General features: G+C 44.2%; 1 protein-coding gene across 1 annotated transcript; it reads right to left on the minus strand.

Annotated features, from left to right (window-relative positions):
• Positions 1-4,511: 4,511 nt before the first annotated feature.
• Positions 4,512-12,619, minus strand: ATP4B (ATPase H+/K+ transporting subunit beta). The gene is made up of 7 exons (XM_005505443.4): positions 11,238-12,619; positions 9,641-9,769; positions 8,355-8,468; positions 7,452-7,651; positions 6,308-6,364; positions 5,488-5,580; positions 4,512-5,333 (listed from the first exon to the last, which is right to left on the minus strand). Exons 1-7 carry the CDS (start codon positions 11,347-11,349, stop codon positions 5,172-5,174), a joined length of 867 nt encoding a protein of 288 aa, XP_005505500.2. The 5' UTR covers positions 11,350-12,619; the 3' UTR covers positions 4,512-5,171.
• Positions 12,620-26,492: the final 13,873 nt, after the last annotated feature.

Here is a 26,492-nt window from a genome sequence, read left to right on the forward strand (position 1 = left end):
GTTTAGATTGAATATTCGGAAAAATTTGTTCATGGAAAGGGTTGTCAGGCATTGGAACAGGCTGCCCAGGGAAGTGGTGGAGTCGCCATCCCTGGAGGTGTTTAAGAACCTTATCTACGCATCTTTTAATGATGTGGTTTAGAGGAGGACTTGGCAGTACTAGGTTAATGGTTGGACTTTGATGATCTTAAAGGTGTCTTCCAACCATGAGAATTCTATGATGTCTAAGGAACTGGAGACTTGCAATGAGAGTGTTTAAAAGACTGATAAATGAGGCCAATTTTTAACTTGAAAACAAAACTATTAGATTCATTCAGAACACACTTTGCGCTACTGGTTAGTTCTTGTATACTATCAGTCAGTATCACTTCTTACATAAAACTGGTGTGTAACACTTTACACTCAATCAGCTGTGGCTGTACAATAGCCTGGAGCTGCTGGCCCTGATGGCCAAGGTCCTCTTTAGTCTCCAAGGTCAAGGTGATCAGGCTGGAGAGCTCTTCCCCCAGAGGACGTGTCTGTCTTCATTGCCATTGTTGGTATTTTGTACGTCTTGTCCCTCCCTGCCCTCACGTAAAGGGGGATTTCAGCTGCTCCTTCACTTTAGTTTTGCCTTTACGAGTCACCCCTCTTGTGCCTTGGGCAGGATGCCCTGCCCCTTTTCCTTCACCTGGGCTTATTTTGATCTTTATCTTGTAACTTGTGTCGCTTGGGTGTCTCCAAAGTGTGACTGCGCAAGCCTGGCTTTGCTGCTTTGATGGTGACATTTGCTCAGTGCATGAAATGTGTGTACATGGTGTTGGGCTGTGCCATTGCAGTATTACAAAATAATGGCATGCTGGTCGTTCTGCTGTTTAAGTGTGCTTATATTTGGGTTCCAGGCAAGATAATATTTGTACTGAGTAATACTCTTAGAGCTTTCACAGGGCTTTCTTACTTTGACTGCACTAGCCACAAACCTTGCTCTGTGTTGTTATTATTTTTAATTCCAGTAAAGAAAATCATGTCAGATGTCTGAAAGTTAAAGAGAAATCTGAATTCAGAGTGACAATCTTTGTACTTAAAGAACCAGATCCAGTGGACCTGCATACCCTTCTTTTAACCTCAGAAAGCATCATTCTTTGGTCAGTGCTTAAGTCTTTCCTTTCAATATATTTATCCCATCAAAGGTCTTTCTGTGAAGTCAGTCTGGGCTGTCAATCTGAAGCTGAGGCTGTGCAGACACCCAGCCCATGGGAAATTTAAGCATCTTCTTGTGTTGTCCTGGAGTGCTAATGAAGATGTGAGTTTGTCATACTGCATTGCCCCATTCAACCATGAAAATTGTAGATGCTAAACAAAATACAGTCAAGCAGACAATCTTCTGATGTTGGAGACACCAAAGGAAGAGTTCTCAGCTTTCTTGGCAATCACAGAATCACAGAATGTCAGGGATTGGAAGGGACCTTGAAGGATCATCTAGTCCAATCCCCCTGCCGGAGCAGGAACACCTAGGTGAGGTTACACAGGAATGTGTCCAGGCGGGTTTTGAATGTCTCCGGAGTAGGAGACTCCACAACCTCCCTGGGCAGCCTGTTCCAGTGTCTGTCATCCTCACTGTGAAGAAGTTTCTTTAAGTGGATCCTCCTGTGTTCCAGTTTGCACCCATTGCCCCTTGTCCTGTCACTGGCTGTCACCGAGAAGAGCCTGGCTCCGTCCTCATGACACTCACCCTTTACATATTTGTAAACATTAATAAGGTCACCCCTCAGTCTCCTCCAAGCCAAAGAGACCCAGCTCCCTCAGCATTTCCTCATAAGGGAGATGCTCCACACCCTTGATCATCTTTGTTGCCCTGCGCTGGACTCTCTCCAGCAGTTCCCTGTCCTTCTTGAACTGAGGGGCCCAGAACTGGACACAATATTCCAGGTGTGGTCTCACCAGGGCAGAAGTAGAGGGGGAGGAGAACCTCTCTTGACCTACTAACCACCCCCCTTCTAATACACCCCAGGATGCCATTGGCCTTCCTGGCCACAAGGGCACAGTGCTGGCTCATGGTCATCCTGCTGTCCACCAGGATCCCCAGGTCCCTTCCCCTACGCTGCTCTCTAGCAGGTTGTTCCCCAACTTCTACTGGAACCTGGGGTTGTTCCTGCCCAGATGCAAGAATCAACACTTGCCCTTGTTATATTTCATATATATTTCTTTACCCCCCCAACTCTCCAGCCTGGCCAGGTCTCGCTGGATGGCAGCACAGCCTTCTGGCGTGTCAGCCACTCCTCCCAGCTTGGTGTCATCAGCAAACTTGCTGACAGTGCATTCTAGTCCCTCACCCAAGTCGATGAATATATTGAATAGTACTGGTCCCAGTACCAACCCTTGAGGCGCTCCACTAGTTACAGGCCTCCAGCTGGACTCTGCCCCACTGACCACAACTCTTTGGCTTCTTGCATTCAGCCAGTTCACAGTCTACCTCACTACTTGATTGTCCAGACAACACTTCCTCAATTTAGCAGAGAGAATGCTATGGGAGACTCTGTCAAATGCTTTACTGAAAGCAAGATAGACCACATCCACTGCTTTGCCATCATCTAGCCAGCTGGTTATGTCCTCATAAAAGTCTATGAGGTTGGTCAAGCATGGCTTTCCCTTGATAAAGCCATGTGGACTGCCCTTATATGACTCTCTTATCCCTGATACGCCTTGAGATGGCACCAAGAATAAGTTGTTTCATCACCTTCCCAGGATGGAGGTGAGGCTGACCGATCTATAGTTACCCAGGTCCTTCTTGCCCTTTTTGAAGACTGGAGTGACATTTACTTTCTTCCAGTCCTTGGGCACCTCTTCATCTAGTTGCCTCCCTACATCCTCTGACAACAGTCTTATATTCTTCCCAAGTGGCCAGCCCCTCCTTCCATGATCTGTAAACTCTTCCACTTGAGCTTGCCCAGCAGTTCCCTGTTTAACCACGCAGGTCTCCTGGCTCGCTTCCTTGACTTCCTGTCTGCTGGGATGCTCTGATCTTGAGCTTGGTAGAAGCAGTCCTTAAATACTAACCAACTATCTTGGGCCCCTTTACCTTCAAGTACTCTGTCCCATGGGATTTCCCCTAGCAATTGCTTGAATAGGCCAAAGTTCGCCCTACTGAAGTCCAGGGTTGCGATTCTGCTTGCTGTTCTGTTCCTGCCACACGAGATCCTGAACTCCACCATCTCATGGTTGCTGCAACCAAGGAAGCCCTCAACCTTTACTGTTTCAACCAGACCCTCCTTGTTAGTGAGAATGAGGTCCAGCAGTGCTCCTCTCCTAGTCGGCTCCTCCACCATTCACATCAGGAAGTTATTGTTAATGTACTGGAGGAACTTCTTGGACTGTGGATGGCTGCTGGGTCCTTCCAGCAAACATCGGGGAAGTTAAAATCCCCCATGGCAACCAGGGCCTGAGACTGTGAGGCCACTCTCAGCTGCTTGTGGAAGACCTCAACTTCCTCACTCTGATCTGATGGCCTGTACTAGACACCCACAACAGTATCACCCCTGCCAGCCTGCCCCTTGATCCTGACCCATACGCGCTCAACTCACCCCTCACCTGTGCCTGGACAATACTCAATACATTGTAGTTGCTCTCTCATGTAAAGAGCAACTCCACCACCATGCTTGGCTGGCCTGTCTTTCCTGAGAGGGACATAGCCATCCATGACCACATTCCAGTCATGTGAGCTGTCCCACCATGTCTCTGTAATTGCCACCAGGTCACAATCTCCTGCCCAAACACAGGTTTCTAACTCCTCCTGCTTATTCCCCATGCTGCGCGCATTGGTGTACAGGCATTTCAGAGAGCGAGCCAAGCACACCCATTTCACCCTAGGGGGATGGGAAAATGGACAATATTTAAACTTTATAGACAACCTTGAATTACTTTTGAGCATGAATTACTATATTATAAAAAATATTTTTTCATTGTTTTTCATATTATTTTGAAAAGATGTGCAGGAGGAGACCTGTGTCCCAACAAGGATGTAAAATAGATTTTTATTCAGTCTCTTAAAGGAAAGGCAAAGTCCCACTATAAAAATTGAAACATGAAGAGCAAAGGGTCGGGGGGGGGGGAAATCTTCTATGAGAATGCATTTTCTTATTGTTTCTGAAATGCAGAATGCCCAACTTTTTAAAGAAAGGCTTAATTGCCATTTTTGGTTTTGAAGGGGAAATATTGACCTCCAACTAGATTCTTTCTGCAAACTGTCTGTCTGAATGCCACTGTAGTAAAGGGGTTCACCTGTTGTATCTTCCCACTTCCTAAAATGTCCGGGCAGTGAAGGTGTAAAATTTCTTCTCTTGAATATATTTTTTTCTGTGCAATGTTTATCCTGGACTTAATGGAAGTAACCCAAAACTCATCATTGCAATTAATGGCTGTTCTACTGAAAACAAACAAACAAACAAACAAAACCCACACAACAAAAAACCAAACTCTTAATAGTTAAATGAACACAGTTGACCTGGATGTAACTGGACGTTACAGTCCTACTGGTCATTTTTATTAAGTTATACAGAAGTTGTTAAGTGGTACAATAGAATCTGTAAGCTTGAGGCCAGATTTCAAGTTCACTTCTTTTGTGGTCGTTAATTTGTCAACTAAAAAACAAAATCTGAGTTGGCTGACTAGTACAAAAAAAACCAAACAATGCATTCAGATACAGATAATTTGAATACACTTTTATAATTGTATACAAAACAGACTGAGAATTTTATATTACTTGCTAGTATTTCAAACAATTTCTATTCTAGCTAATTATTTCTCGATATCAAAGATTTAGTATCATACATCAATTATTTATTACGGTTTCAAAAGCGACTGAAAATGATATTTTGGTTCTATACTTATTTTCTTTGAAGGCATAGCTGTTCATGTTAGCAAAAAGCTTGTTTTGTACAAATATTTGCATGAAGGCAGCAGAATACCATACCCAGGGAATAGGAAGCTATGTACATTGAGATCATCCTCCTTCACACACTGCAAGTGGTATCTTGATTTTTAGCTATAAGGGTCATCTTTCAGCAGAAAATGTCTCTTTTGCACTGTAATTTGTGTAGATTTATATGGAGATCATAGAAAATAAATACAGGTGAATGTGATAATAGGTAAGTTCACTCTTTGCATATGTTTCTCAGTAGTGTCTCGGTTGCTGCTCAGTCTTCTATTTTCAGTTTAAATTCCACTTTTCCTTCATACGGATCGTGAACGTTATCAAAGGTAATTCCAGCTCCAATGATTTTGCATACTATTTTAACTTCTACATTCCTCGTAATGTTGAGAAATTTCACAGCCACCAAAGGATTGCTGTAGCTGGGCTGGGAAGGGAAAGAAAAAAGCAATTTTACACCACCAAAATAAAGTCTTAAAATTATCCTTCTCTCCAGTTCTTGTAAGGTTGTGGCAGTGCTGCATACATTTAACCTTATACAAAGGTAAAGGAAAGTAATATTGAAATTCAGGAGCACCCACCTGTGCCTTTTTCCCGTAGTAGGGGAAGTAGTGCAGGTTGAAGGTGCCGTTCACAGGGTAGTAATCCACCTCCAGCGGGCGAGACTCATCACCCTGTGCAGCAAGTAAGAAGTCTTTGTTGGCTGGGCAGTTGTAAGCCAGCCCTGGGCAAGTGTTTTACTGCTGCAAAAAGCTCTGCAGCGTGTATTAAAATGCAAGTTCAGCTGTCAGTGCAGCACCACTGTTATTTTTCAAATAAAAGTGGAAATCTGCTGTTACTATTGCTAAGGAAAAGGGGCGAGTGTTCTCTTATCACAGAATCGCAGAATGTCAGGGATTGGAAGGGGCCTCGAAAGATCATCTAGTCCAATCCCACTGCCAGGGCAGGAACACCCAGATGAGGTTACACAGGAACGTGCCCAGGCGGGGTTTGAATGTCTCCAGAGAAGGAGACTCCACAACCTCCCTGGGCAGCCTGTTCCAGTGCTCTTATAGCAGCTTGGTGAATGGGGACCTGCTGAAATGAGCAGAGAGACTGAAGCTGCTGCTCTGATCCGTGAACTTCACTAGTGGGAGCTGGAAGCAAACAGCGAATGTTCTTTTCTGCAGCACACAAAACCAAATTTTCAGGTGATTTAAAATAAAGCAAGCATTTTTTCTTTTGTTCTTAGGATGTCTGCTGGTGCAAGAATGGGCACAAAACTGAAAATATTCTCTGTATTTGGCCAGAATGATGTGATTTCCAGAGCTGCAGGGTAATTTTCCTGGTTGCAACTGCACTTTACTTACTGTAAGATTTGCAGTGCTTCAAATTTTTGAGACTCAGACCTCTTACACCTACCACATATGTGCAGTCCACTCTTGGTGCGGTGCCGTTGCCAGGGAGAAATTTGATAATCTGAAATAGAAAGCACACATTTGGTCATCTTGGAAGTTGTTTGGGGATAAAAGTGAGCAAATAATTGAGCTTCAAAGGATGCTTAATGTGTGTCTGCGTAAGACACTGGCGAACAGATCGGCTCATCTTACGTACCTAGGTGAAATGCCATGTTGTAGCTGGGTATTTAGAACCATAGGAGACCTTTTTGTGGCCTTTCAGTACTTAAAAGAGTCTATGAGAAGGATGGGGACAGACTTTTTAGCAGGGCTTTTTATGACAGGACAAGGGGTAATTGTTTTAAACTGAAATGGGAGATTTGGGCTAGACATGGGGAAGAAATTTTTTACACTGGGGGTGGTGAAACACTGTCCCAGGTTGCCCAGAGAGGTGGTAGATGCCCCATCCCTGGAGACATTCCAGGCCAGGCTGGATGGGGCTCTGAGCAACCTGATCTAGTTGCAGATGTCCCTGCTTATTGCAGGGGGGTGGACTAGATGACCTTTGAAGGTCCCTTCCAACGCAAACTATTCTATGATTTTATGATTCTATGTCCTGAAAAAAATAAAAGAAGAATTGAAGGTTCCTTTTTTGATCACAAAAAACAAAAGCATTGACGGTTTTTACTGAAGGAACATCCACCAAGTTTTAATTTTATTTTGCATGTTCTGCTAAGGCTTTTCTTTGCAGCCTGGAGAATTAAGATGTGCAAGTATCACCTTTCTGAAAGCACTTCAGTTACTGTGACATCGTAACACCTCAGCTGAAAGCACAGGATCACAGAATGACACTGTTTTATGTACTAGTTTGTTGGATGGGAGCACTATGGAAATGTTAATGAAACTAAACCAAACCCAAAGCCTTAGAGAATCAGTTTCAAGGTCGCTTTACCCTGCATTACTTTCCTAGGGATGGTGACCAAGTCTTGCTGTTTCTCTGGTAATTCTGGAGGTCTCTCGGTAAAAGCACATGAACTTTTCTTCCCAGTACAAAACAGAGATTAGAGGTCATGGCAGCAGATGATACAGCAGCTCCCCAGTGGAGACTCGAGCTATCAGAGGGTTTTTGGTGAATTCTTTCTTGCTCAGCATCTCGAGTTTGTACTTACCCTGTTCATTTTTATAATAAAACATGGTTTTCCTTCTGGAAATCCAAAAGTAGGATCTGCGATGCCCGAGCAGTTTTGAAGCATATCTGAGGTAAATTTGCAGGATAGTTTTGTTTTATTTGGGCCGTCAAAGTTCTCCTGGAAGAAGTATGTGTCACTGGTGCAGTTGATGTTCAGATGCTGAGCAGCTGGCGTGTATGCTAGATGTGTGAAGACAGAAAGAGAAATTCCCCTCTGAAGTTTTCCATATATGTTATATATTCCAATATCAAGCTGGAGGTTATACCATGGGAGACTGTACTTCAAGTGAAGTTGGATTTAGATGGAATGAGGAAAGTTTCATATAAAGTTGATTTCAAATGTAATTTTTTTCAATATGTTGTTAGGGAATAGATCCCTAACAATGTGTGTGAGAATCACAGAAATATGCTGTTAAGGCTCACAAGGAACATAAACATATCCAGATAAGAACAGGCGAAGGGAGCACCTAACCTACACTGACAGTGCTCTCTGCTGGCACTATGCAATGGCTTCACAAGACTTACTACAGTACTTTGATATTTGTAGTAATGGACAGTATGAGACTAGTTTTGAAGACCTTTTTTACCCTATTCCTTCAAGCTTCCTAATAGCCTATGTTATTAAGGCTATTCAAGATTAAAAAAAAATAATAGTTAAAGCTCTGAAGCAGGGCTCTGCTTTCAATAGACATGTTTACACATTTGGTTTATAGATTCATGAAGTGACTTGCTCCTCCCTTTCAGAAGAGGCATTTTCCACTCAAAATTTGTGATTTCAGAAGGACAAATAGAAAGTACAAACACTGACTTAAGGTCCTCAGACTTACTATGGGAAATGTGACAGCATGTTTCTTCAATATAATGCAGGAAATCTCATTTTTACCTTCCAGAAAAGTTCGAAGAATTGTCACTAAACCTTCCCAGGTTTTGTTGTCAGATACGTTGTAATAAATTCGTAGTCCTCTGTCCCCATAAACGTCGGGTCGTAAAGTTACACCTTGGTGGGGGGGAAGAAGAGGAAAGGCAAAGCAGAGGAGAGGTGCCAGGCACAAAATTATTTATTGAAATGGACAATAGTGATTGTGCTGCATCAAGATTCATAAGTGTAGGAGATTCCCAGGCTTTGCTGGGGAGGTTTTAACCACATTTAGAAATGTTCTCAGGTCTCTGTTGTTTAACCAAAAACCTAAAGCCTCCACTGCTGCTTAACTCTTTTCATGTATGTCCATGTTGTTATCAGAACAGCTTGTGAAAACATTCCAGCAATTGCACTGGATTTGCCCAGGACTAGTTAAAAATAACGGTGATGCTAGTCATGTCAGGTTAAAGAAATAGATCATACTGCAGTGGGAGAAACAGGCTTTGGAAGAGCCAGGTTTAATATTTTACAGGACGTATTTTGCCAGCAAACGTGAAACTTACTAAATATTGGGAAAAGAAACTTCAATATTCAGCAAAAGGCAAATAGAATATTTTCTAGGGCTATGCTTAGAAAAGGTGGGTTTTTTCCTTCCGATTGTAAAAACGGGCCATTAGGGGCTGAAGTTTTAGCAGTACACACTGATGATCTCTCACTGATATGATCTCATCCCTCCCCAGTCTCACTTCATGTCCCACAAATCTTTATTTCTAATCCCACGTGTGTTTGTCTTATTTTTACGTGCTTGGCTGCTGGCACAGCACATCCCACCAGGGAAGGATTCTTGCTCTCCGAAGGAACTTTCCATGCTGCTGGTAAGTGTGGAAATACCCACCGTGGGCTGCTCACCCCAGTGCCCTTTGGTCTTGCTGGGCACCCCGAAACACTTGGGGGGCTGGAGCAGAAACCAGGGTTTCCCCAGGGCCTGACCGCTGCCCATGGGGAGTGGAGGTATATATTTGTATACAAATTATAATATATATAATATGCTAATATGTAACACATACAATGTATAAAATATATTAAGATGAACAGAAATATATAAAATTAATATAAATGTATGAAAATGAATCCATGAAATAAATGTGCCTTTTTTTTTTTTTTTTAAGCCTTAAAGTATTTTCAGGAGGAGGTTAAACTTTGCAGGGATTGTTTGGACAGAATCGACCTGATTTGTTCCACATCTGTCCCCCCGACGCCCGGGCTCTGCCAATGCTGCCCAGCCCAGCCTTGTGCAGTGGTGGCAGTACCTGGGGATTTCAGCTGGTCTTGGTAATCCGGCTCATATGGATTCACTGTCCTCATTAAACAATAAATGGAGAGTGCGAACAGCCCTGTCATCACCACGTAGAAAGCCAGGTAGTACAGGCTGATCCACACTGCGGAAAGAAATGAAGGCAAAATCTAATTTTTCAAGCAAGGCAGTGTGGTGATCGCTCCGTGGCTGGGACCGTCCCAGCAGCAGTGGCCATCTCCTTTCTGCCCTTGGCCCCAGGGAGGTTTTTTTCTGTAAAGGGACTGGTGGTTTAGATCATCTTTTTTACACTCAAAAGAATATCCTTCTAGAAAAATTTGGCTGCAAATTTTTCAGTTCTACAAGGATTTTTGAAGTAGTTGGTGCTTGGCTCAGATTTTTTAAAGCTTAAAAGATTGAGTGGCTTCTTGAAGTAACTTCACATATTAAGATCATTTATCCTCTTATTAGGCATGAACTAAGTGACACAGATTAGGTATTTCTTTGAGAAAAACAAGTTGCTCCTTGTCTTCAAGGCCAGGCTGGACGGGGCTCTGAGCAACCTGATCTAGTTGCAGATGTCCCTGCTCATTGCAGGGGGTGGCCTTTGAAAGTCCCTTCCAACCCAAACTATTCAATGATTATTTGGATGACAGATATCAGTATTTCAGGTGTGTTGATTTTAGACCTGTATCACCTCACTGCCTTTTACACCTTCAGCAAAATGTGTCATCTCTCTATTTTACTCTGGTGTGAGCTGTAGAGTAGCGCCCTGCTCCTGTCTGTGTGTGAACATGTCTTACAGGCGGCTGATGTCCCACAAGCTGCCTATGAGTGTTTTGGGGGGACCACCAGAAACTGCTCCCTGTAATCACTGGTGTTTTGTAGCACCTTCTTCTCTCCAAAGTGGAAAGACTCACATTTTGGTTCAATTTTCTGTAAAATCATGGTTTTAAGAATGGCTAATAAGCTACATTCATGAGTTTCACAGCAGAAAAACTCATCTGGAAACTTGCAGCTACTCTTAATGGTCTGTAGGAAGAGCAGGGACCTTCCTTAGAATGGTCAGGTCTGCCCTTCCCAGAACGTAGGACAGAAAATACATCGTTCTCGTAGACACAAGTTTGCATTAACACACAGTGATAAGACAAGATCTACTGAGCGGACAGCGATTTAGAAACAAATTTCACAAAAGCAGAACGTGTTCCCAAATAACTGGAAAAAACACTGAGTAAGCAAAATTCTCCAGGTACCAGAGCCCTCTATAGCCAGCAACATTGAAATCATACTTTAACCATCCCCCTTAGCTTTTAATAAGTTAATGTGTTATGTTTTCTCCCTTTGAAATATTTGGTCCAAATTCGGTTTAAATTCTTCTTACCTTTTTAGGAACTATGATACTTGGATCAGTGTTTTGATCTGATTGACTCAATTTATAGGGCCACCTTAAAAGTAGCTCAGAAGCATATATGAAAACTGATGTTTTCAACAAGTATAACAGATCTACCACCACATTATGTCCTATTCATTAGGATGACCCCCTCCGCATCCTGCCCCCCCCATTTTTTGAGCTTACCAGAAGGAAGAGAAGACTCTTGCATGTGAACACCTACCCCAGTTAATTAAGGACCTTCCCATAAAGAGCCTTGTTTCTGGGTTCCAGACAAAACGACGGAAATTTTCCATCCGTTCGCTGCAGGTCTTTTTTTCATTTAAAGTCGCCATTTTCTCACGAAATTTCCCCAAAACGCGTCCTCCTCAGAAACTAAGAAATTCAACTGGTGCCCGAACAGTCGCCCAAGTAAAACACTTTGGTTTTTATACCTTCTTCTCTGCTCAAGGTCACTGAGATTACTTCTTATACCAATGAAAGCCCCTGCTCACCATTATCAACGCGCAGGAGATACAATTCTTTATAAAGGATGTCGATAACGCTGGGTGTTGAGGCTGGCAAGGAAAAGTTAGTTCCTATCAAATGCCCTTCTCCTTTCTCTTGAATGCCTCAGCAGATCGGCAGAGTTACGCATTTTGCTGAGTGCCTGTAGGGCTCACGATAGGTTTGGTGTGATAGCTGTTATCAGAGCAGATAAAGAGAAGGAGAACTTGTTTCTCCCTGGGTTTGTTTTTAGTGGTTTTTTTTTAAATTTCAATTAACCTGCAAATAGTGGATGTAATTCTCCTTCTACAACCTGTAGCCATCTGTTGGGTTATAGGTGATCGCAGTGAGAGGCAGTGGGGGAAAAGTGACCATTTCCCTTAGTGTTTGTTGCACAGCTGGGGAAATCAAGATCTATATTTTCCTGCGGGGAATGTTTTTAGGTGATCTCTGGCCTTCCTGTGTAACCTCATCTAGGTGTTCCTGCTCTGGCAGGGGGATGGGACTGGATGATCTTTTGAGGTCCCTTCCAATCTCTAACATTCTGTGATTCTGTGATGCTAACTCAGCTTCAGAATGGAGCTTGCCTGCTGCCTGTCTTTGCTACTGTTCCAGCACAACACTGGAAAAGCCATAAGAGAGACGAGGGAGAGCACAATAAAGAATATTGTATAATAAAAGTTTTGCTGTACAGGTATATGGTGAGGCAGAGTGGAGGACATATGGGTGACATTTAACTCCCTTTTGTATCTCCTCTACAGCCAAACGCTGTGGTGTGTTCAGAGGCAGCTGCCCAGCCCCGAGCTCTGTGCATGGAGGGGCAGGATGGAAAAGTGTCCCCAGCAGCTCAGCGCGGGTGGGAAAGCAAAGGGCACGGGGCAAACGGCAGAGCCAATGGGCTTTCGAAACACACATTTTGAAAAGGGTTCAAAAAAGTTTTCAAAAAGCCCTTGCAGGCACAGTGGTGTCCTTGCTGCTTGTCCAAGTTGTTCGCTAATGCTCTTACTCTCTTACTGAACACCAGTAATGCCAAATCTCCAAATTGCCCTGGGGAATTCAGCAGGCCAGGGTTTCATCCCTTTTAATTAGCGTTGTTGGTGTGTCCTGCCTTTCACTCACTTCACAGGACACACGGTGGGGGCAAAATCTTTAAAACGGGCACATATGGGAAGGTTAACTGAGAGGCTTTGGATTATCTGGACATTGAGACAGCTGAAACGGAACCTGTCAGCTGGAGTAATATGGAAGGGTTATTCTGTCAGCTAAATAATGGTGAGTTTCTGAACTTAAAGAGTGATTTATTGACCTTTTCTGCCTCAGATCAGGCAGCATGATAGTTTAGTGTAACAGCCAACAATTTGGAGTGATTTAGTGTGTTTTCAGGTGATGAAATAAGAGCCAGGCCAAGTAAAAGAAAAGTAAGATTTACAGACATTTGACAAAGTTGTAGTTCCCATAGAAAGGAGAGGAGAATGAACAAAAGGTACGTTCAGTCATTACACCATGAGTTGACCAATATCCAGGATAAATGTGGGGGTTTCTTTAAAGTCAAAATAAGACAAGGAGTCTAGGAAGTGCCCTGAAAATGATGAACATGAAACAGCTACCCAGAAGTTAAAAGGCTTGTGGAGGTAGGAGTAGGAGTTTCAGAAATGAGAGCAGAGGCATGAAGAGGTTAGAGGGAAAGCAGGGAGGAAAGTAGCGGGGCTCAGCAGGATTTAAACCTTTTCTGTATTGAGCAGGAGCCCTTGTGGTGAATTGGATGGAGGGGAGCAACTGGACTTGGTGAGATGTGGAGTTAGGAGCTTTATGAAGAGAGAGCATTTGCTGCACTGCTTATGGAAAGGTGATAATTTAACAGTACACAGAGTTCAGTAGGCGACTAACTCTAGACAACAAACTAATTACTAATAATGAAATTAAATCCCAAATTTTGTTCAAAAGGAAAATGTTGTTAGTTCTCTTTCCACGTGGTGAAGCCGATGTGGAAGTCAGCAGGGTGCAAGTGTCTGCACAGGAGGAGAAACAGAACCTCTCAAAACTTAGGAGTTTGTACTCTAACGAAACTGAGGCTGAGGATCCCATACGCTCTTGTGTCTCACATTATATCCTGTCTGTTCCCATCCACCGTTGGTTGGGGAACCTGAAACTCTGCTGAGTTCCGCACCGCTCGCCCGCTGCGGCCACGCAGGGGAAGGAGATGGTAAAACCAGGAGGGCAGAGCCATGTGTGGGAGGGCGAGAAAGGCACGAGGCAGTTCAACGGGAGAGGACCATTGTCGGCTGCTTTCATCCCAACAGGGTTAAATACATTTATCAGGATTTGCATATTACGGGACAGGCAGGAAAATGATGGTTGAGGGAAAGAAAAGTGGGAGGGCCTGGCTGCTCTTAATGCTGCCGTTGCACATAATCTGCTAACCTAGATTCGACTGTGACAGCTACGTTAGGCAAGAGTGAGGAAGCTAAATGATTTAAGTGGATGATTTAAATTTCCTTGTTTCTGAAATAAGATTAGTAAAGTTCAGTGATAACTGAACATGAAAATGCACCAGGTTAACAACTCAAGCTCTTCTCTGAGGAGCACAGCAAAAATACAAGAGGCAGTAAACACAGGTAGCAGCAAAGGAATCTCCTGTGGGCTAGAAGGAGAAAGTTTATCTGCATTAGGATGATCACACGCAGGAACAGGAGCCCCGAGGGACAGTGCACTCTCCATTCTTGGAAACACTAAAAACCCAGCTGGGTGCAGCTCTGAGCAACCTGCTGTACCTTTGTGGCTGTGCCTGTGTTGGATGGAGGTCAGATTGGGTGACCACCAGAAGTCACTTCCCACACAAACCATCCTGTGCATCTATGCTCCTAATCTATTTTTAGTTAGCAGGATGTGAACCAGAAAAGGACACCTACCACTGAAAACCTGTGATAGTGTTATATGGCAACACTTTGCATTTCTTTGTCACTTCCAGGTCTGTTGCTGGAATTCATGAAAGGAAGCATACACTGCACTGTCTTCAGTGTCAAGGGAATGACCTGATGCTGGAGGTCCTACAGCCCCAGCCAGAAAGGACAGAGAACACCTGCAACAGCCCTGAGCAGGTCTGCTCCTCTCTCCCTGAGAGGTCTTCTATTGCACTAACTGAGCACAGCAGCAGCTGTCAAACCCTCGGTGGCTGCTCTGCATCACGCCCATCGAACCTCAGCCCTCACATGCACATCAACCTGATGTAGCTGCAGATGTCCCTGCTCATTGCAGGGAGCTGGACTAGATGACCTTTGAAGGTCCCTTCCAACCCAAACTGTTCTACGATTCTGTGATCTTTAATACCACCAGAAACCGCACAGGCATTGTTCTTTCCTTCCTGTGCAGAGCTGCCAGAGAAGAATCAGTTTTCCACCTGTGGTTTGTGGCTCTGTGCAAATGTCTTCCGACCACCACAGGAGAGGCAATTCAAGAAAAACAGGCCCTGTGCCCACAAGCATATGTTCTCTGCACAGGGATTTTTCTGCTGAAAAATGCTTAGAAATGGGTGTTTCCTTGGCAGACACAGTGTAGTCCAGCCAAGGAACCTAACCCATGATCCTGGCCATGGCACAAGAGGTGTTCAGTCCTAAAACCCCTGGTGATGTGGCAGCAGAGGCTAAGCCAGCCTGGCACTGAACTGACCCAAAATTGAACGGTTTGAATTTCAGGGGCTTTTTATTCTTTGGATGTTTTGACATTTCAGCCTCTCCTATCAGGTCTGGTTAAAAGCTGCAAACCAGCTCCTGGTCTCCTCATTGCTGCTGCCATGGGAACCACACTCCCCCTTCTGCCCTCCCTCTCCATCTTCTCCATCTTCTTGCCCTGCTCACAGGTCCTTCCACCTCAGCAGGTGGGTTCATTCCTTCTGGAGATGAGCCCACCAGGGTAAATGTACACGTGTCCCCTTGCTTGTGAACGTGCAGGCATGTGACACTCATTTGCAATCACAGCTCTTCCTCTGTACTCACAGTGATCCACCAAATGAGGAGACTCTGGTACAGACTTTGCATGAATTTAAATGTGTTTTGCAGCGTTCTTCTGAAAAGAAGTTTCTCTTACTGTTTGTGTTGAAGACAAGACTCAAAATTATTTTCAGGCTGGGGGTGCCCCAGTGAAAGGAAACCTGACCTTCCTTCTGTGGCAGCTTGACTTTGAAATTGAAAAGTATGTATTTTCCAGGTTTATATTTATTAAATAGCTTGCCTACAAAAACTCAAAAACCAACCAACCAAACCCCCAAATCCAAAACAACAGACAGCAGTGTATGTAATTCACATAATAAAGGTAGAATCTGACAACAGGAGTCCAAGGGTGCAACCACTAGTAAATAAAAACAGCAACAAGCCTGATCACCCACGTGGCTCAGCCCACCCCTGAGTACACAATGGATCTCATCTGTTTCATGTCACAAAAAGCCCCACGATGGGCTGCCTGCTGCACAGCCCTCCCCTCTTCCAAGACCTAGACCTAGAAAGCATACAAAAATATTATGTCTTTGGTGGGACCAAAGAGGCACCACGAGGGGCCGGGAAGGGACCCAGGGCCATGTGCTGCATGCCATGGATGTGAGCAGCCTACTCCCAAACCAGGCACAGCCACGTCACCTTCATGGGCTCCCCCCTTGTCTCTCTTCTGCTTAACAGCAGCAGAGAACATGAGAAGGGCCATCAGGAGCTGCACCTTCTTACGTGCCTAAGTGTAGAAATTTCCCATTGGGAATCTGGGGGTTTTCCACTTCCCTGCAGACAAACTGACTCAGAACTTGGTGTTTCCCCTAAAAGGCTGGAGGAACAGTTTGGAATTGAAAGGAGTAAAGATTTATAATGACAGATTTTTTTTCCTTTGAGGATTTTTCTGAACAGTGAGTAAAATCTGGCTGCACAGAGCTGATGAAAAACCTCGGTACCTTTATTTACCTGCCAAATTGCACAGGAGGCCAGGGGAACCTCCCTCTTCTCGTCTCCTGCCACTTCAGGCAGACAAAATAAGGGAGATGGGAAGCTGTGGGCAGAGAGCACTGATGCCTGCGTGTGTGAATGCAGCAAATGGACCAAACATGAGAAACCTGCTGGAAGAGGAGGAGGGGAAAGCATTGGTGCACAGAGCTGAAATCAGAGCTCCCATGACATGCCGTCTGTGTGGGACAGCTGAGCCATGTGCAGCTATAAAAAATATGGGATTCTTGTAGAAAGTTTGTGTGTGTGAGGGAAAACAAGCATTGACTGACTGAAGAGGTTTATCAAGGTAGGATGGAGTTATGTCTACTCTACGGGCTCTGCTGAAGGGCTCCTGGCCACTGCAGTAGTTTGTAGAACACTCATTAGTGACATCTTATGGACATCTCATGGCCCCACAGGAGAGTTGCTGGTCTAAGCACCTTCTTGCTATAGTCCATCAGGATGCAATCAGTGCCCATTTTTCTCACCAAATTGTGCGGGGCTGCCTGTCAGCGTCCAGCACTATCCCTTGCAGGAATTGCAGCCACCCCTGGTCCATTTGCTGTGCTAACCCCTTGTCCTGTAGCCTTTTGTCATGTTGGATGTCCTCAGAGCTACTCGAACTGTTTGCTTTCCTGGGCTGGTATTTAATGCCTGCAGCGTTGACCTTGGGCTGGCCGCTGAAGGGAAGGACGGCCAAGTGGGAAGGTCACACAGGAGCGTGTGGATGGAGGTGAGACCATGGCCCAGCTTCCCCTCTCAGAACTAGCACCAGTTTTGAGGTCAGCCCAGGGCATGCTCTCCTACCCAGTCCAGGCATGACAGTGGGCAGGGCTGGGCAGGCTCCATTGCATTCTCCCTCTCTTGCTGACCTTGGCATGAGGAAAGCAAAGCCTGGCCTCAGGGGCACCTGGATTCTCCATCGAAGTAATGGAGAACGTCTTTGGGACACCCACACCACTGTAGTCATAACCAGCTGAATTTGTACCTACAAAGAGGGAAGTAAAGCTCTTTCCTCTAGCAAGCCCGAAGGCCTCTTCTGGAGCTCCATGCCTTAAAGGTTAGATCCAGCCTGAGATGTTATTCCTCTGAGATGTTTTCCTGGGCAGAACTGGATGATGGCATGCCTTGGCCAGCTGTCTCTAAGCATCCTTTATGCAGAGCTTCCTGCAAGCCATACCTGCTGGAGCTGCTCTAGGTTTGCCTGGCACCGAATGGGAGCTCGGTGTCAAAGTTAATGAAATGCTAACTTCATTCACTCATGATAATGGCAGGTGGGGAGGAAAACCCACCCTGGTGTGGTGGGACGTGGGGGGAGGCTTCTGTGGACTCCTTCACCACTGTGCCTGGGGTGCACTGATAAGGTGTCCACATTAGGGATGACATTTGGAGGGCAAATTCCTGTGGGAAGAATGAGGTTTATGCCTTTCTCTTTGGCTCATGGCAGTTTTCTCTATTAAAAGGCCAGCAGCTCATCAGATATGCCAGGCTTGTTTTGCCTTTTTCATGGGGATGGTGAAGAAAATTTTCTGAAAATTTCTGAAATCTAAAATTTAGAATGTAAGAGAATATAGCAGAAATTATTGCCAACACCTTAGAAGGTGGAGCATGATGAAGGGATGCTTTTCATGTCCAGGGTTGTATTTTGTTTCAAAACTTTTTTTTTTTTTAATATAGATTGTTTGTTTCACTAGCAATCGCATCCATTTGCTTCTCTCCCATGTTCTATGGGTTTACTAGAGAAAATATGTTGGCATTTTTCAGATTTGGGGAGTGTAGTTATTCTGCATTTGAGAATAAAGACATCATATCTGCAGCCTGAGCAATTCAGGGGAAGAAAACAGTGAAAACATCTTGGAGTTGAACTGTAATGATGTTCCTGCTGTTTCCAGTCTCAGGGCAAGTGATAAGAGCAAGGAGGGGGGCTTGGCAAAAGCACAGTGACAGCACAGCATGATCAGGGCTGTGGAAAAGGCAAAGCGGCCTCTCTTCAGGGCTGACCTAACACTCACCCTGGTTTTCCAGAAGGAGCTTAGCTGGTCTCTGCTTTTCTGTCCTGCTCCTGTTTGTCCAAGGGCTGCCGATCCCACCATGAGCCCAGCCAGCTCCCTTCACACTCCCTCCACCTCCTTAGAAACTAGAGGAAATTATTGCTATGAAAACCTACTAAACCGAATGGAAAAATAAACCCAGCAAAACCCAGCGATGTTCCTTTCAGACGTGGTTGAGTGCCTAACCCTGCTGTCACGGAGGCAAACTTGCTACTGCTCACAGTCTCTTTCAGACGACAGTGAGTAACAGGGTTTTTGGGAGCATTAAACATCCCATGAAACATCTCCAGCAGTTCTGGCTTCATCAGCTTTCACTGAAGGGATTTCTCCATCTGCATAGACTATCACAGGCCATGGAGTTTCATGCGGTGTTGCAAGGAAGTAAGCTATGTGTCTAGCCAAACACCCATGTGCAAAGCTGCACCCTGGCTCTTGTTACACTCAAAATCTTGTTCATGCACAAAAGGGATGCTCATCAAGTCAAGCCAAGAATTTATTGTTCGTGTAATTGAAATCTTAAGAGTCTAATCATTATTACTCCAAATCTAGCTGTTACAGGAGAAACAAATCATGCAGTTAAAACTGCACACACACTTTTTAGCTTCTACCCCTTTTCCTGTTATGTTCCATTTTTCCCTGCTCCTTAGGGGCCTGAGGTTGGTGGGATCCTGCTGGTGGGGCTATGGAGATTCGTGAGCACCTGGAGTCCTGCACTGGGAACAAAGGCACATGTATGTTGATAGCTTCTTTTGCCTTTATCAAGGAGCCACATGGGGTCACTTTCATGTTCGCAAATGTGCTTTTGCACCTTGTTCTTTCTTGACTGGTCTGCAGCTTCATGTTGCATTAGAATTTGCTGTGCATGGTGTGTACTATGTTGTTGCCAGTTATTCCAGCTGTTAGGCCTGGTTTCTCTGCTCTCATCCTGAGCCGTGAAGCCCTTTCTGCCCAGCTCCAGGCTGCATGTCCTCATCTAGCCCTCCACGAGTTGTTCACAGCCTGGCAGAGTTTCTATGTGTGAAACTGTGGCAATATACTATGAACATAAAAAACAACCAAGCAAACATGCCAAGAACATCTGTTCCACTAGAAAACCTCCTGCTACAACTAAGCCAAATCAGCCAGAACTACTGGCAGGCTGAGAAAGGCCCAGGCTCAGCACCTTGATGGGCCTCGTTCCTGAGACTCACTGCCAAGCCTGTGTTTAGCCAGTGGTGATGGCAGCCCTGTACTGGGCACCCTGACACCCCTGGGCAGGCCAGGCACCCCTTGGGAATTGCAGTGCGTGGCTGGGGGGGCGTAGCAGGCAGCAGGGACAGCTGGAGGCTTCCCTTAGCTGGAGGAATATCCTATCACATTTAAGTTATGTTGGGCTCAAACTTCAAATCTATCCAGGTGCACTGGGCTGGGCTTAATCCCAGCTCTGATCTCACCCTGGCTATAGTGCTGTGGCCACCTTGTGAGGTATTGCCTCCTGTCAGTTTTCTCTCCTTTCTCTATGCCTCCATACTTCAAAGACTGTTGAGGTATTGCTTAGCCAATCTATTAATAATTCAATAACTCTTCAATCCTGCTTCCTAAGCCAGTTCTCCTACGCTCTGCCGCTGTCATTTTCCTCTGAACTTCTCCCAGCTTGCCAGTGTCTTGGGGGTAATAAGGAGCCCCAAATTGAATGCTGTTCAAGATGTGGCCTCAGCAACCACAAACCCACTAAAATCAATAGCAATGTGCCCATTGGCTTAAATTGACTTTGGGATCTGGCCCAAAGAGAACACTGCTTTTCAGCTTGGTAACATCATGTCTCAGCATGAGCCACTCAGAATGACTTAGGACATTTATTTTTTCTAACACAGCCCTGTAAAATTGCAAATTACCATGTACTTGCTATTCAGCAAATACTCCAAACCACTCTGAGTGCTGCTTCTTCTCACAGTCCTTCCTCCCATAAAATTTTAGCGATTCACATATTTGGCCCCTGGCTTCATATCTTGTACTTTGCTGCACTGAAATCCATGTTGTTTTCTGCCCAAGTTTCTAATCCTGCCAGACCTCCCTGTGTTCTTGCTCCATTTTTGTTGCTGAAGCCCTCTACAGAGAGCACGTGTGCTGATTCTCAGATTAGCTTTTAACTGAGATGAAGGAGTAACAAAACAAACTCTGTGTCTTGGTTTTAATGTACCTCACTTAGTTTAGAGGTTTGAACCAACCCTGATCCATTTTTAAATGGACTTCATTTTTAAAGGACACCCAAACCAATTCCTCTGCCTGGTTTTCAGAAGTGAACCCGCACCCATCAGAGCAAAGGCAAGACGCTTCAAAGCATTTTTTTTCCCCCAAGACTCAGCATTTGCTTATGTGTTAGGGACGAGATATTGGGGAAACTACATGTTATGGCACTCAAGTGACACCTGCCACCACACTACTGCATCACTCCCTTGCTCTTGTGCAGCAGGTCTACAAGCGATTTTGTTTGAATTTATGAATACACTCTGGCCTCTGCCAGATCATTAGTGACACTATCCAATAAATCCATCACTATCTCAGGTAGCACATTAAGAGTGATGTAAATGTAAGGAGGTCACAAAGTACCAGTTCTTCACTAAACCTGTAGCATATTTTTAGGGAGAAAGAGTACTTTGTTCCAGAATATCCTCCCAGTTTCCAGAAAAGCATGGATAAGTACAGACAACTCTTGAAACTCCTCTTTGGGAACAGGTTTTTAAATGCTTGTGAACTCACGTAATTGTTATTTCACCTAGATCCCATTGTCAAAGTTTGCTTTGAGAAATTCTATATGAAACTATTTGAAACCTTACTTGAACCAAGATATGCCAAGTTTACCACCTGCCCTCCTAACAAAGTGAGAAATGAGGCTGGTCCAGCATTTTCAGCATGACTTAAATAATCCTGTGAACTTACAGGTATTTATAAACTGATTGTGTAATCCCTTTTGTAGCCTCTTCATCTGCATTGAAGCAGGACTGACTTATTTCCACAAATCCCTCTTTTGTGTCTGTTTTTAAATGAAGGTGCTGTATTTACCTGTCTTTGGGTCCCTGAGAAGGAGGCTGGCCCACAATAAGATTTTCAGAGGTTGCTTTGCCTCGTTGCTGAATTGCTCTGCTCTCGACCATCTGGAAAACATTCATTTGTCTACATGTTCTTTAACCTGATGTCCCTTTTTTTTCTGGCCTGCATCTAGTCTTGGCTTTCTCTGATACTGGGCTACTGCTGTCTGCTGTTTGCAACACAAATTTCCCCCTGGTTAATGGGTGGATCAAGGTATGTTCTCCCCTTCCCTCCCAGCCAAAACAGATGAAGGACATATCCTGGTATAAGCGACAGCCAGACACACGCTGAACATAGCAAGGCCACACCCAGGTGACAAGATGACTATATATTTTTTTTTGCCATGTTATCAGAGCCAGGTCCTCAGCGAGCACTGAAAACTACCCCCCTGCCCAACACCACAGAGAGACCACCCGATGAAAGGATCAGCCAGCTGCAATTGCCTGGAGGCATCAGGGTTTGTCTGCCCATGGTGGGTTACTGCAGCCTTTGGGTTTGCTGGTTTGGATGTTAACTCTGTCTCAGACCGGGCAGCGAAAGGCCAGTTCAACCAGGTGAGGAATCAATACCGAGTGGAAAGTGGTGTCTCCAGCTGTGGGTGTTAAAATACCATTGGGATAATCTGCTTTTACAGATGCCTCTCGTACTCACTGAAAATTCCCCTCGAGTATGTGTGGCTGATTCCTCCTTAGCTATCAGTCTAAATAATACCATATTTGTTAAGAGCTAAATTCCCATAGGCCTTCTTTGCCCTACTGGTGCCAATTATATATATATATATATATATATATATATGAGAGAATATTTAGAGATCTCAATAGTTATATAATATATATATTTATATATGCATATATATTTATATCTAATATATATCTATTTAGATATCGCAATAGTTATATATTATGTATACATGAATATACATATATATGCATATATAAATACATATATATATATAAAGTAATTTTTTTACAGGCTGATACAAGGAAATCAGGCCAGCTAGAAAGTGTGGAATTACCTTCCAGTATAACCACAGTGGCTGTTCAGTGGTTAATGAGCTCACTTTAGCATGCAGACATCCTTATTCACTCCCTGCTCCTCTGGAGCTGCCTCACTGTCCCCCTGGCCTTGTTATAACAACAGTCCGATGCTCTTTTAATTGACATGGCTCCCAACACTGCATAAAGAGATACTTGTTTGTGTTGAATAAAGTATTCTGAGCTATCGAAAAGCATGATTGTAGCAGTGCTTTGCTCTAAGGCAAGGTTGTCAAACTCATATTCACCGGGGGCCACATCGGCCGGGTGGCTGCCTTCAAAAGGCCGAATGTAGTTTTAGGAGTTACTACTACATTTATACAGTCCTAAAATTACATTCGGCCTTTTGGAGGCCACTGCCAGGCCAATGTGGCTCCCGGTGAATATGAGTTTGACACCCCTGCTCTGAGGGACCCCAAAATCAGGCCAGGTTGTTTTTCGATGAGCCAACTCTCACCTGCAGATGGGGTGCTGGTGGGGTTTCATTGCTGCCATCCTGCACCCCTATGCACAGCAGCAGCAGCAGGGTGCTGGCACAGGCAGTGACCACAGCATCCCTCTGGGGCTGCCCAAGAGGATGCAGTGCGGGGAGAACAGCTCACTGTGGTCCTCTGTGACAAGCTGTGAACGATGGCATGGCTCTGGAAACCACTACAAATCTCCCTTTGCACATCTGAACTATGCATGCTGAGAAGCATTTTAAAACTGTGCCTAAATGATGGAGAAAATGGCAAAAACAACACGTTCAGTCTTTCTCCAGAGGCAGAAATATTTCTCTTGTTTCACTAAATGTTGGCAACTGGGAGAAGACTGACGAGACTTTTCCTTACAGTGTCACTGTAAGTGCTACAGAAGGATCCTCAAGAAAACAGGTGAGAGAAATGTGAGGACAAGTGCTGAGCACAAGCAGGTTTTAGTATCAAATCATCTCTGCATGCCTACTTGTGGAGCTATTAGACCACTGGTCTAAGCTACACTGCCTTCTGACACAATCTTATATTTAGCAAACTGGCATTAGAGAGGTACAAGGCTACAGATGAAATAGTTCCACTTCCCACTATTTGGCTACAAAACTCAGAAAATTGTATCTTCAGAGACACAAGGTGAACAGTTTTAATGGAGATACCATTAATAAAATGCTGGCTGAATCAACATTTCAAGAGAAGGCCAGATGGAGAAACCGAGTGCTTCGCTAAAATGGTTTAGGAGCATTTATGGCACTTTTATGTTTAGCTGTCCTCCTGCTGAGATGAGAGTATTTCAGAATAAGGCTATGCATGAGAATTTAAGTATCAGCACATCTTTATATTGATCTGAATGTGTGGGATCAGCATTCATGGTGGAAAAGGAAGCTTGTGATCCCAAGTAACCATTATGAAGTCCCGGTATTTGGAATGAACTACTGCTATAAACAGAAGTTCTGGAGATATTTGTGAATACCAGGCCTAGCTCTTGAAATATACCCTAGTTGCTATAAAGAACTTGTGCTTCCTAAACTACAAGACTGGCTGACACAAAGATGTTATTAATTACATTTATCAGTTGCCTCATACCTGTAACTAGATTTGTTTCTTCCCAGAAATAAGGATGAAGATTGGCAGATGCGGCAGGATCAATAGCAAAGATGGCTGGCCACTCTGCAAGATGATGAACCTGCTTACAGCATCACCACAAATCCAAACTTGCAAACTTGAACAATCAAATACAGAGAGAGAAAACAACATATCTCATTTAGCCTTCAATTTACTTCAATGACTTGAAAGACCCTGTTTGAGATTCGTGATACAGATTTCAATAAAAATTTCCCCCTGCTAGGTAGGGCTCTTCTTGCAGAGGGTCTTCAGTGAAGCGAGCCATGGTGAGACTGTGGCAAGTTCAGCTTCTTGGCTGCCAGTTGCCTTTCAGTAGGATCCTTTTACTGAAGGAACAACAAATCAAAGCACTCTTGAATAAGTAAGGAGGATTTGATGCCTATTTAAATGCTATTCATAAGGAAATATGCAATAGATTCAGTAACTTCAGAGAGCAGTGCTGGGGAGTTCAGTGTGTAGGAGTGTATTTACTGCCAAATCACTGGGGCAATATTTGAGAAGAGTTCTTACCTCTACATTAACCAGTGAGATATGCCTGAATAATGATAGTCCTCAGAAAACTGCTGCTATCAGAGGTAAAAAGTATAATGGAGAGATACAGGAGGGAAAGTAAGAGACAGCAATATAATTCATTGGCATCTTTTAAACAAAGGAGATAAAGTTTTCTTTGTAAGTAGTTCATACAAACTGCAGATCAGTCAGAGGCACATGATGACATGGTCCACACCGTGGTCACAGAGCACCTTTCTGCAAGTCTGGTATGCTCTGTGCTGTGGGCTGCAGCAGCACCTGAAGGGGAGTCACCCATGCCAGGGTGCCCTGAAAACCAAGCATTTTGGCAGCCTGAGGGGGGCAACCTGGGTTGTCAGTATTCTTAATGAGTAACAGCACTGCTTCATACATGGCAACAGAGATCCACTTAGGTGGAGGAGGAGGAGGAGGGTCAGCACCCCTATGGCATGCTTATGGGGTGGGACAGGCAGGTGGGGGGCATTCATGAGATTTGGCAAAAATATTTTGGACATGACCTTGGTTGATAATTCTAGACAGGCTTTTTTCAGCCCTGAAGCACATGTGTCCAGAAACAGATTTTATCTAATATTTTTAGTTTCCTCTTTGACCAGATTTTCAGCTGTGTATGAAAATGAATTTAAAATATATCTTTCAAGTTTAAAGTTGTAATTTCAGGCCTTCCAATGAAATTGTAAGAGCTTATTTATTTCCTCCGTGAGTGAGACTGAGCAGGTAGCTATAACACTTTTCCAGGTTATTCTGTTTACATGGATATTTGTACTTTATATTCCAGGACACATACAGGATGAAAAAAGGTACAAAACTGTGATGAAGACCTGAGGCTGCAACATGGAGGTGAATCAAATGTTAAAGATGGGGTGATAGGCTCTCACAATCTGTACTGAATACTATTTCTTTGTGAAGAAAGGTGAGTAGAAAACATCTTCTGAATAAGTGATTTAATCAGTGCTGTAGGTTGCTGTCCAGAGGAGTAATGGCACAGGGTCTTTGGTCTGATCCCCTCAAATCACTGGTATATCTGCAGATCGTACCTTTTTTTTTCTCTCTTCCCCCCCCCATTTATGTTTAACAAGTTGCATTTTTCCTCTGGTTCTTTGAACTCCAGTTTGCAATCCACCACTGTGAAATTGTTACAAGAGAATTCTGACTTCACTCTGGAAGCGCAGCTCAGTAATGATTGATCATTTAGAAAGTGTCTCATGTAACAGTGCTCAGCTAAAAACAGAGTGAGTGGAATGACGCACACCAGAACCGGGGGAAACAAGCACAATAAGAAAGGATATAATGGTTAATATCTACAATGGGAAAAAAAGATAGTTTCCAATTAGAAATCCAGGAAGTTAGCCAAAGAGTTTCTTTCAGTTTGGAAAGTCATTGAGGCTTGTCCTAAGGGTGACCATACATACACAGAAAACAAATAATTAAAAAAATCTCTTTAATTGCTAAAGTGCAGAAACATCCTCATAAGGACATGAGGGGGGTGTGTGCTTTTTCATAACCCTGCTGTAGGACAGCAGAGAGGATTATGAAATTTCTTCAAGTGCTCCACTGAAGGCTGATGGAGAAGAGAGACCAGGGGGTGGCTACTGGGGAAGTCAGGCTGGTAAGTCAGTAGTCCTTTTTCTTCTCAGTTACATAGGTTATATCCTTGGCTCTTCTTGCTTGTGCAGTAGATAAACACGCCTCCAAATGGCCTAGCACAGACTCCGCTGTTATTGTGTCTCGTGTTTTTTGCATCCTGCTCTTGCTCT

This window comes from Columba livia, chromosome 1 (genome assembly GCF_036013475.1).
Source record: "Columba livia isolate bColLiv1 breed racing homer chromosome 1, bColLiv1.pat.W.v2, whole genome shotgun sequence".
Taxonomy (NCBI): domain Eukaryota; kingdom Metazoa; phylum Chordata; class Aves; order Columbiformes; family Columbidae; genus Columba; species Columba livia.

What these genes read in the sequence shown, in the direction of transcription:
- ATP4B (XM_005505443.4), bottom strand. Translation starts at nt 11,349, where the DNA reads ATGGCGACTTTAAATGAAAAAAAGACCTGCAGCGAACGGATGGAAAAT. An exon ending in TCTTCGAACTTTTCTGGAAG is followed by an intron (nt 7,652 to 8,354) that starts GTAAAAATGAGA and finishes TCACACATCTAG; the next exon opens with CATACACGCCAGCTGCTCAG. An exon ending in GAGTGGACTGCACATATGTG is followed by an intron (nt 5,581 to 6,307) that starts GTAGGTGTAAGA and finishes CTTGCTGCACAG; the next exon opens with GGTGATGAGTCTCGCCCGCT.